Here is a 17,218-nt window from a genome sequence, read left to right on the forward strand (position 1 = left end):
GAACACTATTGAGGCTCAGCAAGGCTAGAACCCAGAGCCATAAAACCAGGTAAAAAAAATGAGGCTCAGCTGTTGACTGTCGAGTGTCGAGTTGTCTGTTGTCAAAAAAATGTCAGCCAACAAGGAAACTAACCTTGTACAGGCTTATGTAGAATTAAATAAATTTTGTCAGAGCAGTGACTATGAAAGGGCATTAAAAGCAGCAGGAAAAGGTCAGTAAAATACGCTATGTATATATCAATTTATACTTCATTTATAAAACTCCACTAACTTGTAGGTACGTAAAGTCTGTTCACGTATTTGCTTAACTAAAATCCTCTTTTCCTTAGTTATTTATAACTACCTATTTACTTATTGTACATAAGTCCTGACTGACTGACTGACTTATATATCAACGCACAGCCTAAACCACTTGTCCTAGAGACATGAAATGATGGTTTCTGTCAAAGTCTATAACAGACATATTTTTTGACAGAAATATTTTTGTGTTTTATACAGGATGTAACCAGAACGCTAGCAAAAACTTAACGTTATTGCTATACTACCTAAACACAATCCAATACCAATAACTATTTGCCTCACTTTGTAGTTTTAGTGATTTTGTACTTTCAAACCCGCAATGTACAGCGTGCAAAACTCGGGTCAATGTTCCGCGTACGACGCAGCATTGACTCCGAGTTGCCTACTTACGCAACGTTTGTAGACCTATAGCGTCAGTCAGATGTTTCATTTGCATTATCCTAATCCTAATCCTAATAATATTATAAATGTGAAAGTGTGGATGTTTGGATGTTAGTTACTCAATCACGCAAAAACGGCTGAACGGATTTGGATGAAATTTGGAATGGAGATAGATTATACCCTGGATTAATATATAGGCTACTTTTTATCCCGGAAAATCAAAGAGTTCCAGCGGGGTTTTGAAAAATGAAAATCCACGCGGACGAAGTTGCGGGCATTAGTATTTTATATTTTTTTCGGGTTTTTTTTGTGGAATCATTAGTTCTATCACCTGTCTTTGATTTTGCCAGCATTCTGTTTACACCATGTATATTAGAAGATGGGTATAGTTTAACTAAAATAACTTAAAACTTCTTCTACAGTCCTGCAAATAGCGCCAAATGAGCAAAAGGCATTCCACTGCAAGGTGATCTGCTTCATCCAGCTCCACAACTTCAAGGAGGCACTGACAGTGCTCAGCAATACCAAGAATGCGGCCCTGGCAGCAGACCTTGTGTTTGAGAAGGCTTACTCACAGTACAGGCTCAACTGCCCCAAGGAGGCCTTGGAGACTGTTGACGGCGCTCAGGAGTTGACACCAGCTTTAAAGGAACTAAGGTGAGCTCCACAACTTCAAGGAGGCCAGCAATGCCAAGAATGCGGCCCTGGCGACAGAGCTTGTGTTTGAGAAGGCCTACTCGCAATACAGGCTCAACTGTCTCAACTGTCTCAAGGAGGCCTTGGAGACTGTTGGAGGCGCTCAGACTCATGAAAAGATAACAGAAACATCTCACTATCACACACAGATATACACACAGTATATATATATGTGTATTTGTGTGTGTGTGTGTTTGTTACTCTTTCACGCAAAAACTACTGGACGGATTTGGCTGAAATTTGGAATGGAGATAGATTATATCCTGGATTAACATATAGGCTACTTTAATCCAAGAAAATCAAAGAGTTCCTGGGGGATTTTGATAAACGAAAATCCACGCAGACGTATTTCCATATTTCTTCTGTCTTCCCCAGGGCTCAAATCTTATACCGTCTGGAGCAGTATCAAGACTGCTATAACCTCTACCGGGACATCGTGAAGAACACCACTGACGACTACGAAGACGAGAGGAAGGCCAACATGTCCGCTGTGGTGGCCAACTTGGCTGCGCTCAATCCAGTGAGTTAGAGCAGTGCATCTAGATATATCTTTTTTTTCGAGGAGGAAATCTTCTTAAGATAGCCAATTGCCAATTGGGTTATGTGAGATTTGGTGGTGGGATATCGGTGGCCCTCTGCGCGTTATTGTGAGGCTCCGGGAACCCTTAAGAACGTACACGAGAGAGGCACGTACGTACGGTGCCTCTCTAGCGCGACGCCCGTTGGACTCATCTGCATGTAGGCACAGCAGCTTGTGCCACTTCTCAGGGTCGCCGGCTAGAGCTAAACTCCAGCCACTCGCGACCTCGAAATCCTAGCGCCAGGGGCTATTGGATAAACGCATCAGGATATTGATCAACGCCGAAATGATGTGTTCGCCTTCGAGCAGGATCGGCTCGCATCTAGATATGCCCATTTTTAGGGTTCCGTACCTCAAAAGGAAAAACGGAACCCTTATAGGATCACTTTGTTGTCTGTCTGTCTGTCTGTCTGTCTGTCTGTCTGTCTGTCTGTCTGTCTGTCTGTCCGTCTGTCTGTCAAGAAACCTACAGGGTACTTCCCGTTGACCTAGAATCATGAAATTTGGCAGGTAGGTAGATCTTATAGCTGACATTTGGGGAAAAATCTGAAAACCGTGAACTTAGGGTTAGATCACACAAAAAAAAATTAAATTGTGGTCATGAACTAATAATTAGTATTTTCAACTTTCGAAGTGAGTGACTATTCCAAGTGGGGTATCATTTATGAAAGGTCTTCACCTGTACATTCTAAAACAGATTTTTATTTATTTTTATGCATCATAGTTTTTGAATTATCGTGCAAAATGTCGAAAAAATACGACTGTAGTACGGAACCCTCATTGCGCGAGCCTGACTCGCACTTGGCCGGTTTTTTTTTAAATACAAGGCTTTGATTGTAACTTTATATCTGTGTAAGAGACTCTTGAGTAACTACTCTCTTAACTTACCTATTTGTAAAAATAATTAAGGCTCACTTGCACATGAACACTTTAACGTTATGTGGGTTTAGTAACATCCTCATCATCATAATCAACCCATCTGACTACCCACTGGCCCACTACTGAGCACGGGTCTCCTCTCAGAATGAGAACGATTTCGCCTTTAGTCCACCATGCTGGCTCAATGCAAATTGGCAGACTTCACACACCTTGGACAACATTATGAAAACTTTAATGTAGATAATGGGATTTGATGCTTTTATTTTATATTATATAAATGATTTGATATTTTAACATGTCCTCAAATAAAACAATTGTTCCAGTCAGCCGATTTACCAACGTTTGAAGAGAGCACGTACGAGCTATCGTACAATGCGGGTACCACACTTGCTCTGCGCGGCAAGTACAGCGAGGCCTTGCCCGTGCTCAAGAGGGCTGAGCAAGGTTGTGCAGAGAGCGTCATTGAGGACGGAGGCACTGAGGAGGAGGCCAAGGAGGAAGCTGCCATCATCAGGTAATAGATGAATACAAATTCTAATCTCTACTCACAACATGATACTACAAAAACCTCTACAGTGCGAGCGACAAGGATCTTTTGGCGCGTGGCCAAAATCAGAACTAACGCCGCCATCTTGTGAAGTGTCGCGGTGTCCCCTTATATGTGGTGTTGCTAAGTAAAAAAACCGGCCAAGTGCGAGTCAGGCTCGCGCAATGAGGGTTCCGTACTACAGTCGTATTTTTTCGACATTTTGCACGATAATTCAAAAACTATGATGCATAAAAATAAATAAAAATCTGTTTTAGAATGTACAGGTGAAGACCTTTCATATGATACCCCACTTGATATAGTCACTCACTTCGAAAGTTGAAAATACTAATCATTAGTCATGACCACAATTTAATTTTTTTTGTGTGATCTAACCCTAAATTCACGGTTTTCAGATTTTTCCCCAAATGTCAGCTACAAGATCTACCTACCTGCTAAATTTCATGATTCTAGGTCAACGGGAAGTACCCTGTAGGTTTCTTGACAGACAGACAGATAACAAAGTGATCCTATAAGGGTTCCATTCTTCCTTTTGAAGTACGGAACCCTAAAAATCCGAAATTCTGATATTGAATGTTTATGGTCCTTTTCAGGGTGCAGCAAGCATACTGCCAGCAACAGATGGGCAAGGAGAAGGAAGCAGCGTCGCTGTACCAGAATGTTCTGAAGGACAAGCCCTCCGACCAGGCGCTCATCGCCATCGCTAGCAACAACCTGGTTGTCATCAATAGGTAACATCATTTTCAGAGTGCAGATCATTTCATGACCTATTTCCATTAATCACTCTGTGTACAGTGCGACACGGCTCTCTTGGCACTTGAATGACATTGACAGGGGGGCGCTGTTGGAGAACAAAGGCTCAGAATATTCCACAGATATACCAGATATGCAACTAGCGTGGCCCCCTCAGTCTCTCTCGCTCAAGCAGTGAAACTTACTTACTTACTTGTAAAATGTTATTCCCGTCTATTTTACGTTTGCTTCGGCTATTGTAGCCAATAACAAAACAATAACTTCAGAAACAAAAAACAACAAAACGAATCAATTATTTATTTACAATACTTGAGTCAACATAACCTCACTTCACGTTGTTTGCCAAAATCTCACATACAAATACATTTTGGCAAACGAAAAAAGTGGCCACGGTGATAAGGACATCATTTTAATCCGGTAATCATTTTGTCACGTTCTAATAAGAGCTTAAAGGCATTTAGCTATCTTGCTCTAACAGTAAGTGTCACAATAGGGCTCCTTCTATAGGTATTTATTCTGAGGAATATTCAAACAAGAACAAAGGGGACACTTGACGGCAACGTTATTTCCGATTTTCGCCACGCGCCAAGATAGCCTTGTGGCACTGTATGCGCCTGAGTTCTAGACCTTATGATTTCCGCAGGGACACCAACGTGTTCGACTCCCGCAAGCGCATGAAGGCTGCCACCCAAGACGGACTGGAACACAAGCTGAACTCCCGACAGCGGGCCAGCATTGCTTACAACCAGGCCATACTGGCTATCTATTCTAATCAGGTATGTAACAAGCCCAGGCTGAGTTCTATGGAGCACATTCTGTGACATTCAACTTTCTACCTATTCTGTATAGCTTTCTATAACCATTTTAATGTTTAAAAAAACCGGCCAAGTGTGAGTCAGGCTCGCACAACGAGGCTTCCGTACTACAGTCGTATTTTTTCACCATAATTCAAAAACTATGATGCATAAAAATAGTTTTTTTTTTTTTTTCCTCTCTATTTTTTTTTTTTGGGGTTGAGTCATAGCTGACTATGTCATAAAAATAGATAAAAATCTGTTTTAGACTGCACAAGTAAAGACCTTTCATATGATACTCCACTTGATATAGTTATCTTACTTCGAAAATTTAAAATACTAATTATTATTTCATGACCACAATTTTAAATTTTTTTGTGTAATGCAACCACAAAGTCACGGTTTTCAGAGTTTTCACCAATTGTCTGCTATAAGACCTACCTGCCAAATTTCATGACTCTAGGTCAACAGGAATTAGTAGGTTTCTTGACAGACAGACAAGTGATCCTATGAGGGTTCCGTTTTTCCTTTTGAGGTACGGAACCCTAAAAATGATACAGACACCACATTAGTATCTACATTGCACCCATGCGAAGCCGGGGCGGGTCGCTAGTTGTAAAATAAAAAAAAATCTTTTTCAGCCGGACTTCTGCAAGCAATGCTGCGTGAAACTAACGCGCGAGTTCAACCAGGAGCGCAGAGCGGCCTTGGTGGAGGCCTGCTCGCTTGTCAAAGAGGGGAAACGTGCGCAAGCCGTCACTCTACTGCTCAAACACGGAGGACTACTTACCTTAGCCGCTGCACAGGTGTTATTAGCTCAGGTAGGAATAAAGAAATGTCTCCTATGAATAACGCCAACACAATCCTGTAATTTAGAGTCTCAATAGCTCAACCGGTATAGGAGTGGACTGAAAACCGAAAGGTCGACGGTTCAAACCACGCCCGTTGCACTATTGTCGTACCTACTCCTAGCACAAGCCTGACGCTTAGTTGGAGAGGAAAGGGGAATATTAGTCATTTAACATGGCTAATATTCTTTAATAAAAAAAACCTGTCATTGGGTATTTGCCTAATTTTGAATTTGATAAATATTATTACTTTATTATAAACTAGGATAAAAATAATGACGTACACTGAAAAAAATATTGAAATCCAACAAAAATTTACAAAGTTACAGGCATTTTAATTTTGGAGTGGGAGGATCTTCTATCCCTTTCTTGCAAAACGAAAATTTGTATGAAACCGCACGAAGCTACTATGGCATTAGTAGGTGTGACGTCAAACTGCTGTATCGCTATCTCTGTCTATTCAGAAATATTGAAATGCTTATAACTTTTTTGTTATTTGATTGATTTAATTAGTTTTTTCAGTTTACGTCATTATTTTTATTCCAGTTTATAATAAAGTAATAAAAAATTGGAGTCGAATACTATATTTATATCAATTGGCGGGACTTATATCCTAGTGTTTATTTGTTATTCTCAGGGTGACCGCAAGGCAGCGGTGAAGCTGTTAGAGGAGAGCGAGTTCAAGTACAGGCCGGCTATCATTGGCCTGCTGTGCACTTTGCTCACTGCCGACAATGACTATGAGAAGGCTTCCAAGTTGTTTACTGACGTTTACGAACATTACAAGGACGATAAGGAGGTAAGTTCAAGTACAGGCCGGCTATCATTGGCCTGCTGTGCACTTTGCTCACTGCCGACAATGACTATGAGAAGGCTTCCAAGTTGTTTACTGACGTTTACGAACATTACAAGGACGATAAGGAGGTAAGTTCAAGTACAGGCCGGCTATCATTGGCCTGCTGTGCACTTTGCTCACTGCCGACAATGACTATGAGAAGGCTTCCAAGTTGTTTACTGACGTTTACGAACATTACAAGGACGATAAGGAGGTAAGTTCAAGTACAGGCCGGCTATCATTGGCCTGCTGTGCACTTTGCTCACTGCCGACAATGACTATGAGAAGGCTTCCAAGTTGTTTACTGACGTTTACGAACATTACAAGGACGATAAGGAGGTAAGTTCAAGTACAGGCCGGCTATCATTGGCCTGCTGTGCACTTTGCTCACTGCCGACAATGACTATGAGAAGGCTTCCAAGTTGTTTACTGACGTTTACGAACATTACAAGGACGATAAGGAGGTAAGTTCAAGTACAGGCCGGCTATCATTGGCCTGCTGTGCACTTTGCTCACTGCCGACAATGACTATGAGAAGGCTTCCAAGTTGTTTACTGACGTTTACGAACATTACAAGGACGATAAGGAGGTAAGTTCAAGTACAGGCCGGCTATCATTGGCCTGCTGTGCACTTTGCTCACTGCCGACAATGACTATGAGAAGGCTTCCAAGTTGTTTACTGACGTTTACGAACATTACAAGGACGATAAGGAGGTAAGTTCAAGTACAGGCCGGCTATCATTGGCCTGCTGTGCACTTTGCTCACTGCCGACAATGACTATGAGAAGGCTTCCAAGTTGTTTACTGACGTTTACGAACATTACAAGGACGATAAGGAGGTAAGTTCGGGTTATTCCCGTTGAGTCACACCCCCGTGTGTAACACTGTGACACAAGGTGCCTAAAATTTCAAAACATTCCCGTTGAGTAACACTGTTACACAACGGGAATTAATTTGAACTTGTTGGCACCTTGTGTCACACCTACATAAATACATATTATTGCGCGTGTATCAAGTACTAACTGATTGTGCACTTTTCCGGGATGTTATTTATTTATAAATACAAGATGGCGGACATGAATTTTTTTTACAAAAAATTGACATGGGTGTCGTTTTCAGGGTTTTCGAGGGTGCTGAATTTGATGGTGACATTTATTTTGAAATTCAAGATGGCCGACATGGACTTTTTACAAAAAATAGACATGGGTGTCGTTTTCAGGGTTTTCGAGGGTGCTGAATTTGATGATGACATTTATTCTGAAATCCAAGATGGCCGACATGGATTTTTTTACAAAAAATAGACATGGGTGTCGTTTTCAGGGTTTTCGAGGGTGCTGAATTTGATGATGACATTTATTTTCAAATCCAAGATGGCCGACATGGATTTTTTACAAAAAATAGACATGGGTGTCGTTTTCAGGGTTTTCGAGGGTGCTGAATTTGATGATGACATTTATTCTGAAATCCAAGATGGCGGACATGATTTTTTTTACAAAAAATTGACATGGGTGTCGTTTTCAGGGTTTTCGAGGGTGCTGAATTTGATGATGACATTTATTCTGAAATCCAAGATGGCCGACATGGATTTTTTTACAAAAAATAGACATGGGTGTCGTTTTCAGGGTTTTCGAGGGTGCTGAATTTGATGATGACATTTATTCTGAAATCCAAGATGGCCGACATGGATTTTTTTACAAAAAATAGACATGGGTGTCGTTTTCAGGGTTTTCGAGGGTGCTGAATTTGATGATGACATTTATTATGAAATCCAAGATGGCCGACATGGATTTTTTACAAAAAATAGACATGGGTGTCGTTTTCAGGGTTTTCGAGGGTGCTGAATTTGATGATGACATTTATTCTGAAATCCAAGATGGCGGACATGATTTTTTTTACAAAAAATTGACATGGGTGTCGTTTTCAGGGTTTTCGAGGGTGCTGAATTTGATGATGACATTTATTTTGAAATCCAAGATGGCCGACATGGATTTTTTACAAAAAATAGACATGGGTGTCGTTTTCAGGGTTTTCGAGGGTGCTGAATTTGATGATGACATTTATTTTCAAATCCAAGATGGCCGACATGGATTTTTTACAAAAAATAGACATGGGTGTCGTTTTCAGGGTTTTCGAGGGTGCTGAATTTGATGATGACATTTATTCTGAAATCCAAGATGGCGGACATGATTTTTTTTACAAAAAATTGACATGGGTGTCGTTTTCAGGGTTTTCGAGGGTGCTGAATTTGATGATGACATTTATTCTGAAATCCAAGATGGCCGACATGGATTTTTTTACAAAAAATAGACATGGGTGTCGTTTTCAGGGTTTTCGAGGGTGCTGAATTTGATGATGACATTTATTATGAAATCCAAGATGGCCGACATGGATTTTTTACAAAAAATAGACATGGATGTCGTTTTCAGGGTTTTCGAGGGTGCTGAATTTGATGATGACATTTATTCTGAAATCCAAGATGGCGGACATGATTTTTTTTACAAAAAATTGACATGGGTGTCGTTTTCAGGGTTTTCGAGGGTGCTGAATTTGATGATGACATTTATTCTGAAATCCAAGATGGCGGACATGATTTTTTTTACAAAAATTGACATGGGTGTCGTTTTCAGGGTTTTCGAGGGTGCTGAATTTGATGATGACATTTATTCTGAAATCCAAGATGGCCGACATGGATTTTTTTACAAAAAATAGACATGGGTGTCGTTTTCAGGGTTTTCGAGGGTGCTGAATTTGATGATGACATTTATTTTGAAATCCAAGATGGCCACAATGGATTTCTTACAAAAAATAGACATGGGTGTCGTTTTCAGGGTTTTCGAGGGTGTTGAATTTGATGGTGACATTTATTTTGAAATCCAAGATGGCCAACATAGATTTTTTAAAAAAAATAGAACTGGGTGTCGTTTTCAGGGTTTTCGAGGGTGCTGAATTGGATGATGACATTTATTTTGAAATCCAAGATGGCCGACATGGATTTTTTTTTAAAAATAGACATGGGTGTCGTTTTCAGGGTTTTCCAGGGTGCTGAGTTTGATGATGACATTTAATTTTAAATCCAAGATGGCCAAAATGGATTTTTTACAAAAATCTCCCATGTCTATTTTTTGTAATAATCTGTCGGCCATCTTGGATTTCAAAACAAATGTCATCATTAAATTCAGCTTGCTCGAAAACCCTGAAAACGACACCCATGTCAATTTTTTGTAAAAAATTCATGTCGGCCATCTTGAATTTAAAAATAAATGTCATCATCAAATTCTGCACCCACGAAAACCCTGTAAACGACACCCATGTCTATGTTTTGTAAAAAAATCCATGTCAGCCATCTTGGATTTCAAAATAAATGTCATCATCAAATTCAGCACCCTCAAAAACCCTAAAACGACCCCATGTCAATTTTTTTGTAAAAAATCCATGTCGGCCATCTTGGATTTCAAAATAAATGTCACCATCAAATTCAGCACCCTCGAAAACCCTGAAAACGACACCCATGTCTATTTTTTGTAAAAAAAATCATGTCCGCCATCTTGGATTTCAGAATAAATGTCATCATCAAATTCAGCACCCTCGAAAACCCTGAAAACGACACCCCTGTCAATTTTTGTAAAAAAAATCATGTCCGCCATCTTGGATTTCAGAATAAATGTCATCATCAAATTCAGCACCCTAGAAACCCTGAAAACGACACCCATGTCTATTTTTTGTAAAAAATCCATGTCGGCCATCTTGGATTTCAAAATAAATGTCATCATCCAATTCAGCACCCTCGAAAACCCTGAAAACGACACCCATGTCAATTTTTTGTAAAAAATCCATGTCAGCCATCTTGGATTTCAAAATAAATGTCATCATCAAATTCAGCACCCTCAAAAACCCTAAAACGACCCCGATGTCAATTTTTTTGTAAAAAATCCATGTCGGCCATCTTGGATTTCAAAAATAAATGTCACCATCAAATTCAGCACCCTCGAAAACCCTGAAAACGACACCCATGTCTATTTTTTGTAAAAAAAATCATGTCCGCCATCTTGGATTTCAGAATAAATGTCATCATCAAATTCAGCACCCTCGAAAACCCTGAAAACGACACCCATGTCTATTTTTTGTAAAAAAATCCATGTCGGCCATCTTGGATTTCAAAATAAATGTCATGATCCAATTCAGCACCCTCGAAAACTCTGAAAACGACACCCATGTCAATTTTTTGTAAAAAAATCCATGTCGGCCATCTTGGATTTCAGAATAAATGTCATCATCAAATTCAGCACCCTCGAAAACCCTGAAAACGACACCCATGTCTATTTTTTGTAAAAAATCCATGTCGGCCATCTTGGATTTCAAAATTAATGTCATCATCCAATTCAGCACCCTCGAAAACCCTGAAAACGACACCCATGTCTATTTTTTGTAAAAAATCCATGTCGGCCATCTTGGATTTCAGAATAAATGTCATCATCAAATTCAGCACCCTCGAAAACCCTGAAAACGACACCCATGTCTATTTTTTGTAAAAAATCCATGTCGGCCATCTTGGATTTCAAAATTAATGTCATCATCCAATTCAGCACCCTCGAAAACCCTGAAAACGACACCCATGTCTATTTTTTGTAAAAAATCCATGTCGGCCATCTTGGATTTCAGAATAAATGTCATCATCAAATTCAGCACCCTCGAAAACCCTGAAAACGACACCCATGTCTATTTTTTGTAAAAAATCCATGTCGGCCATCTTGGATTTCAGAATAAATGTCATCATCAAATTCAGCACCCTCGAAAACCCTGAAAACGACACCCATGTCAATTTTTTGTAAAAAATCCATGTCGGCCATCTTGGATTTCAGAATAAATGTCAACATCAAATTCAGCACCCTCGAAAACCCTGAAAACGACACCCCTGTCAATTTTTGTAAAAAAAATCATGTCCGCCATCTTGGATTTCAGAATAAATGTCATCATCAAATTCAGCACCCTAGAAAACCCTGAAAACGACACCCATGTCTATTTTTTGTAAAAAAATCCATGTCAGCCATCTTGGATTTCAAAATAAATGTCATCATCAAATTCAGCACCCTCAAAAACCCTAAAACGACCCCCATGTCAATTTTTTTGTAAAAAATCCATGTCGGCCATCTTGGATTTCAAAATAAATGTCACCATCAAATTCAGCACCCTCGAAAACCCTGAAAACGACACCCATGTCTATTTTTTGTAAAAAAAATCATGTCCGCCATCTTGGATTTCAGAATAAATGTCATCATCAAATTCAGCACCCTCGAAAACCCTGAAAACGACACCCATGTCTATTTTTTGTAAAAAGTCCATGTCGGCCATCTTGGATTTCAAAATAAATGTCACCATCAAATTCAGCACCCTCGAAAACCCTGAAAACGACACCCATGTCTATTTTTTGTAAAAAAAATCATGTCCGCCATCTTGGATTTCAGAATAAATGTCATCATCAAATTCAGCACCCTCGAAAACCCTGAAAACGACACCCATGTCTATTTTTTGTAAAAAGTCCATGTCGGCCATCTTGGATTTCAAAATAAATGTCATCATCCAATTCAGCACCCTCGAAAACCCTGAAAACGACACCCATGTCAATTTTTTGTAAAAAATCCATGTCGGCCATCTTGGATTTCAGAATAAATGTCATCATCAAATTCAGCACCCTCGAAAACCCTAAAAACGACACCCATGTCAATTTTTTGTAAAAAAAATCATGTCCGCCATCTTGTATTTATAAATAAATAACATCCCGGAAAAGTGCACAATCAGTTAGTACTTGATACACGCGCAATAATATGTATTTATGTAGGTGTGACACAAGGTGCCAACAAGTTCAAATTAATTCCCGTTGTGTAACAGTGTTACTCAACGGGAATGTTTTGAAATTTTAGGCACCTTGTGTCACAGTGTTACACACGGGGGTGTGACTCAACGGGAATAACCCGTAAGTTCAAGTACAGGCCGGCTATCATTGGCCTGCTGTGCACTTTGCTCACTGCCGACAATGACTATGAGAAGGCTTCCAAGTTGTTTACTGACGTTTACGAACATTACAAGGACGATAAGGAGGTAAGTTCATTAAAAAAAGTGTGTGAGATCTTACAAAATCAAATAAATTCATCTAAAATCGTTATCAAATGCAACTAGCGCAAGATTAGCAAATGTGAATGTTTGAATAGAATAGAATAGAATTACATTTATTGGTTGATCCAACACACGATAAACACAAATATTTACAAAGAAAACATTCCTTAAAGCTGATCCAACAAATAAGTAGTGTCTACAATGTGTCGTGCCAACGAAAAGGCCCGACTCAGCTGAATGTTGTGGATACACAGCGTAACCACAACGCTGGTTTTTTTTTTTTTTTTTTTTTTTTTAAATAGATATAGCGAGCAAGCGAGCAGGCGGGTCACCTGATGTTAAGTGATTACCGCCGCCCATGAACATTTGCAGCACCAGAGGAGCCGCCGATGCGTTGCCGGCCTTTTAGGAATTTGTTGGTCCGCCCCTTGAATAACCCCATGTTATAATCTAGTGGGAACACCGCCGATGTATTCTGTTCGAGCCCAAACGAGGGAAGTCCTGGTTATTAGTATTACTTAAAATTAAACTAAAAATAAGTGAAAATTCTGTTCTTTAATTATATGTTACAGTTTGAAACTGATTGCCCTTTTTGAAAATACTAACTGACCCGCCACAGCTTTGTTCGAGTGATTTTTTTTAATCAGTGAGGAGATGGTATGTCAAAAAATCCTGAAACATGTATTTGTTCATTTTTATGTTATACATAAGTCTAAAACCAATTTCGATGAATATAAGTTAAAGGATGACAGACTTTCATATGAAGTTTCATCCTTTATTTAACTCCCTTGGGAGTGAAATTTGCAAAAATACTTTCTTCTTCTTTTCTTGATATTTGGCTTTTTTCAATGCCATGTCAGCACAATGCACTTTGCCAGTCTCAAGTAGCTTGAAGGAGACCTTATTGAGTGCATACGTTATACAAGGAATCTACTGTCAGAAGTTTCTATCCTCAGAGGTTTAGGATGCTTTTTTTTTTGAATAAAAATAGCGAGCAATCGAGCAGGCGTGTCACCTGTTGTTGAGTGATTACCGCCGCCCATGAACATTTGTAACTATAATTACCACCAATGCGTTGCCAGCCTTTCAGATGACCCACCATTTTATTATTTACCAGGATTATCAAAACCCATGTTGCAATATAGTGGGAACACCGCCAAAAAGAGTTGATGTGTTGATAATATATAGCCTCGATAGCTCAACGGTTAAAGGAGCGGACTGAAAACCGAAAGGTCGACGGTTCGAATCCCACCCGTTGCACTATTGTCGTACCTACTCCTAGCACAAGCTTAACGCTTAGTTGGAGGGGAAAGGGGAATATTAGTCAGCAATTAACTTGGCTAATAATCTTTTTAAAAAAAAAAAAAAAACAGTCCGTCTGGATAACTCTTTTTATATGTTAGAGAATTATATTGAGAAAAAAAATTGTTCCAGAAACTGCTATCCCTCCGTAACATATGGCGCGCGGCGGCTGAAGCCCACCAAAGGGCTAACAACACCGCGGCGGCCGCCGTCGCGCACGAGGCGCTCGCGGCGGCGGCGCCGGGCGACAAGCGTAGTCTCGCGAGGCTCGTCAAGGCGTTGGTCGGAGACCCGGACAGGGCGAGGAAGTTGGCCGCCGGGTTGCCGCCCATATCCGAGTTGGAGGTGACTATTCAACTATTCTATAGCCTATTGGCAAAGTCCCCCCTCCCCCCCCCCCCCCCCCAAGCACTCCGCCATCTACCCTCCTCGCTCTCCATTTACCCTACTACCTAAATCTACTAAGAAAATTTAATTTAAGTACCTAAAGTATTAACATAAAAATGTTTTCAGAGCAAAATTGACGTGGATGCGTTGGAATCTTCTAAATGGATGATGGGAGCCAAAGTCGTCAAGAAAACTGTTCAGAGCAAGCAGGAACAGTCTCCCGGGTGAGTTTAGAAAAAAACACACATACAGTATTTTAGCGTTAAAATTGGTAATTTTTATAAGATACTGCGCAGAAATATTTATTTTTGAATGCCACGAAAATATCTCAGCCAATCATAGCGCGCGTCCGTCCACTAATAATTGGTCGCGCCGTGTTTTGTACACGCGAATTATGAGCGAGTTTAGTACCTTGCAGCATCAGGATTGAAGAGTTAGGATTTGGAGTTTAATAGCAAAGCCTATGCTTTACAATATTATTTCACCTGGAACTGTTCCTAAATCTCTATAGTTTAGGAGTGCTGTATCATCAAGTTTGAGGAGTTTGGTCTTGGAGTGTAATCAAGAAGCCGTTGTTTGATACCTAAAATATCAATTCACCATATTATCAGAAATTCCCGAATCCCCACGGCTTAGGAGTTCAGTACCTTGCAGCATCAGGATTTAGAAGTTGGGATCGGAAGTTCAAGGATGTAGTCTATGCTTGGTACCTTTAAAAAATACAGCATCATCCGTAGTTTCTGAATCACTATAGTTTAGGAGTGCCCTGCATCATCAGATTTGAGAAGTTGGAACTTGGAGTTCAAGCATGAAGTCGTTGCTTGATACCTACAATATTAATTCACTATGATCACTTCCTGAATCTCGATAACTTCGAAAGCATCAGGATTAAGGAGTTGGATCCAGAAATTGTTATGGGACCACCACTGATACTTCTGCTGAATTTAAAAAAAAATTGTAAATCGGTCCAGAAACCTCGAAAAAATTGGTGTACGTACATTTAAAGAAAACATTGGACGAATTGAGAACCACCTTATTTATCGAAGTCGGTTAAAAGGTGGTAGTGCTGTGCCAATGTTTTTTTTTATTTTTTTTATTACAAGCTTACGCTCGCGACTTCGTCCGCGTGGACTACAGAAATTTCAAACCCTTATTTCACCCCTTTAGAGATTGAATTTTCAAAAATCCTTTCTTAACGGATGCCTACGTCATAATAGCTATCTGCATGCCAAATTTCAGTCCGATCCGTCGAGTAGTTTGAGTTGTGCGTTGATAGATCAGTCAGTCAGTCAGTCAGTCACCTTTTCCTTTTATATATTTAGATTAAACTTCAAGTAAGTTAATTTTATTGGTCACTTCCAGAACGCCCGGTTCGGAGTTGGGCCAGAAGACGAAGGCGAAACGCAAGCGCAAGACCAAGTTGCCGCCCAACGCTGACCTTTCCAGACCTCCCGACCCGGAAAGGTTTGTTGTAGTTATAATTTTTTTATGTAATTACCAACTCCTACCAAATGTCTTCCTGCGCCTGCTTCTCAGTGTGCAAATTACTAATGAAAAATGATAAGTGTATTGAGAATTAATAGTGATGAATTATAATAAGTATCTGTAAATAAAATCTTTATTTGTATCAGATGGTTACCCAAGTACGAGCGTACCGCGTACCGCAAGCGGCGCGGCATACGCCGTGACGTCATCAAGGGCAGCCAGGGGATGACCACGAACGCGGTCGATCAATAGTGAGTATATATCATATTTAAAAAAAAAATATTCGGATTCTTCAACTAAAAAAATTATCAACGAAATTCAACTTTTGTAACGTTCTTTACGGCGGTTACGCACTCATCCGATCAGAGTCCGTGAAAATACGTTCCTTTTTGTTTTGTATTCTAGGCGACCTCCCTGGCGCAGTGGTGAGCGCTGTGGTCTTAATAGTGGGAGGTCCCGGATTCGATTCCTGGCAGGGGTTTGGAATTTTAAAATTTCTAAATTTCAGGTCTGGTCTGGTGGGAGGCTTCGGCCGTGGCTAATTACCACCCTACCGGCAAAGCCGTGCCGCCAAGCGATTTAGCGTTCCGGTACGATGCCGTGTAGAAACCAAAGGGGTATGGGTTTAATAAAAACTGCCATACCCCTTCCAGGTTAGCCCGCTATCATCTTAGACTGCATCATCACTTACCACCGGGTGAGATTGCAGTCAAGGGCTAACTTGTATCTGAATAAAAAATAAAAAAAAGTATGGGGGGGCTTATGACAAAGCGCAAATAAAACGCACATAACTCCGAAAAGTTAGAGGTGACAGCCTTGTCATGGTTAGGACGTCCGCCTTCTAATCGGAGGTCGGGGGTTCGATTCCGGGCAATAAGTTGTACATATTTAAAAAACCTTACAGTGACATGAGTAAGCAGACTCCGAGTGCCACTGCGACGGCGGCAAAGAGTCCACGCGTGGAACCCAAGTCCATGGACAGCGCGTGGCAACGCAAGCAGCAACAGAAGAAGAAGGGCAAGGGGAAGGGGAAGTGGTAGTGTCTACCCATAAAATATACCAATATATACACTTTATATCGCTTATGGTGTTTTATTTCTGCCCTCAATAATATTATTGTGTATAAGCCCCGCAAATTGCTATTGAGCTGGAACCATGTCTCATTAACATCGAAATGACCTGATTTTAGATTGAAGTCAGCCGAAATAAAATTATTACCATCAGCTCGAAACTTCAGTCTAGTGCTGACGTCACTAAAATGGCGACCACGATCATTAGCAATTTGTGGGATTTATACGTCATGTTTACCACGCTGGTCAA

The 17,218-nt window shown here is 40.3% G+C and overlaps 2 protein-coding genes across 2 annotated transcripts in view; both read left to right on the forward strand.

Moving 5' to 3' along the window:
* Nucleotides 1–17,218, forward strand: part of Arl8 (ADP-ribosylation factor-like protein 8) — a 153,372-nt gene that overhangs the window by 43,547 nt on the left and 92,607 nt on the right. The window lies entirely within an intron of this gene.
* On the forward strand, nucleotides 55–16,979 carry Srp72 (signal recognition particle 72). Its single transcript, XM_034968517.2, has 13 exons — nucleotides 55–212; nucleotides 1,104–1,338; nucleotides 1,753–1,897; nucleotides 3,160–3,350; nucleotides 3,977–4,114; nucleotides 4,780–4,912; nucleotides 5,572–5,751; nucleotides 6,416–6,577; nucleotides 14,159–14,371; nucleotides 14,540–14,637; nucleotides 15,776–15,877; nucleotides 16,045–16,149; nucleotides 16,803–16,979. The coding sequence occupies exons 1-13, from the start codon at nucleotides 110–112 to the stop codon at nucleotides 16,936–16,938; spliced, it is 1,941 nt and encodes a 646-aa protein (XP_034824408.1). The 5' UTR covers nucleotides 55–109; the 3' UTR covers nucleotides 16,939–16,979.

This window comes from Maniola hyperantus, chromosome 5, assembly GCF_902806685.2.
Source record: "Maniola hyperantus chromosome 5, iAphHyp1.2, whole genome shotgun sequence".
NCBI lineage: Eukaryota > Metazoa > Arthropoda > Insecta > Lepidoptera > Nymphalidae > Maniola > Maniola hyperantus.

What these genes read in the sequence shown, in the direction of transcription:
- Srp72 (XM_034968517.2), top strand. Translation starts at nt 110, where the DNA reads ATGTCAGCCAACAAGGAAACTAACCTTGTACAGGCTTATGTAGAATTA. An exon ending in CCAGCTTTAAAGGAACTAAG is followed by an intron (nt 1,339 to 1,752) that starts GTGAGCTCCACA and finishes TGTCTTCCCCAG; the next exon opens with GGCTCAAATCTTATACCGTC. An exon ending in AGACCTCCCGACCCGGAAAG is followed by an intron (nt 15,878 to 16,044) that starts GTTTGTTGTAGT and finishes TATTTGTATCAG; the next exon opens with ATGGTTACCCAAGTACGAGC.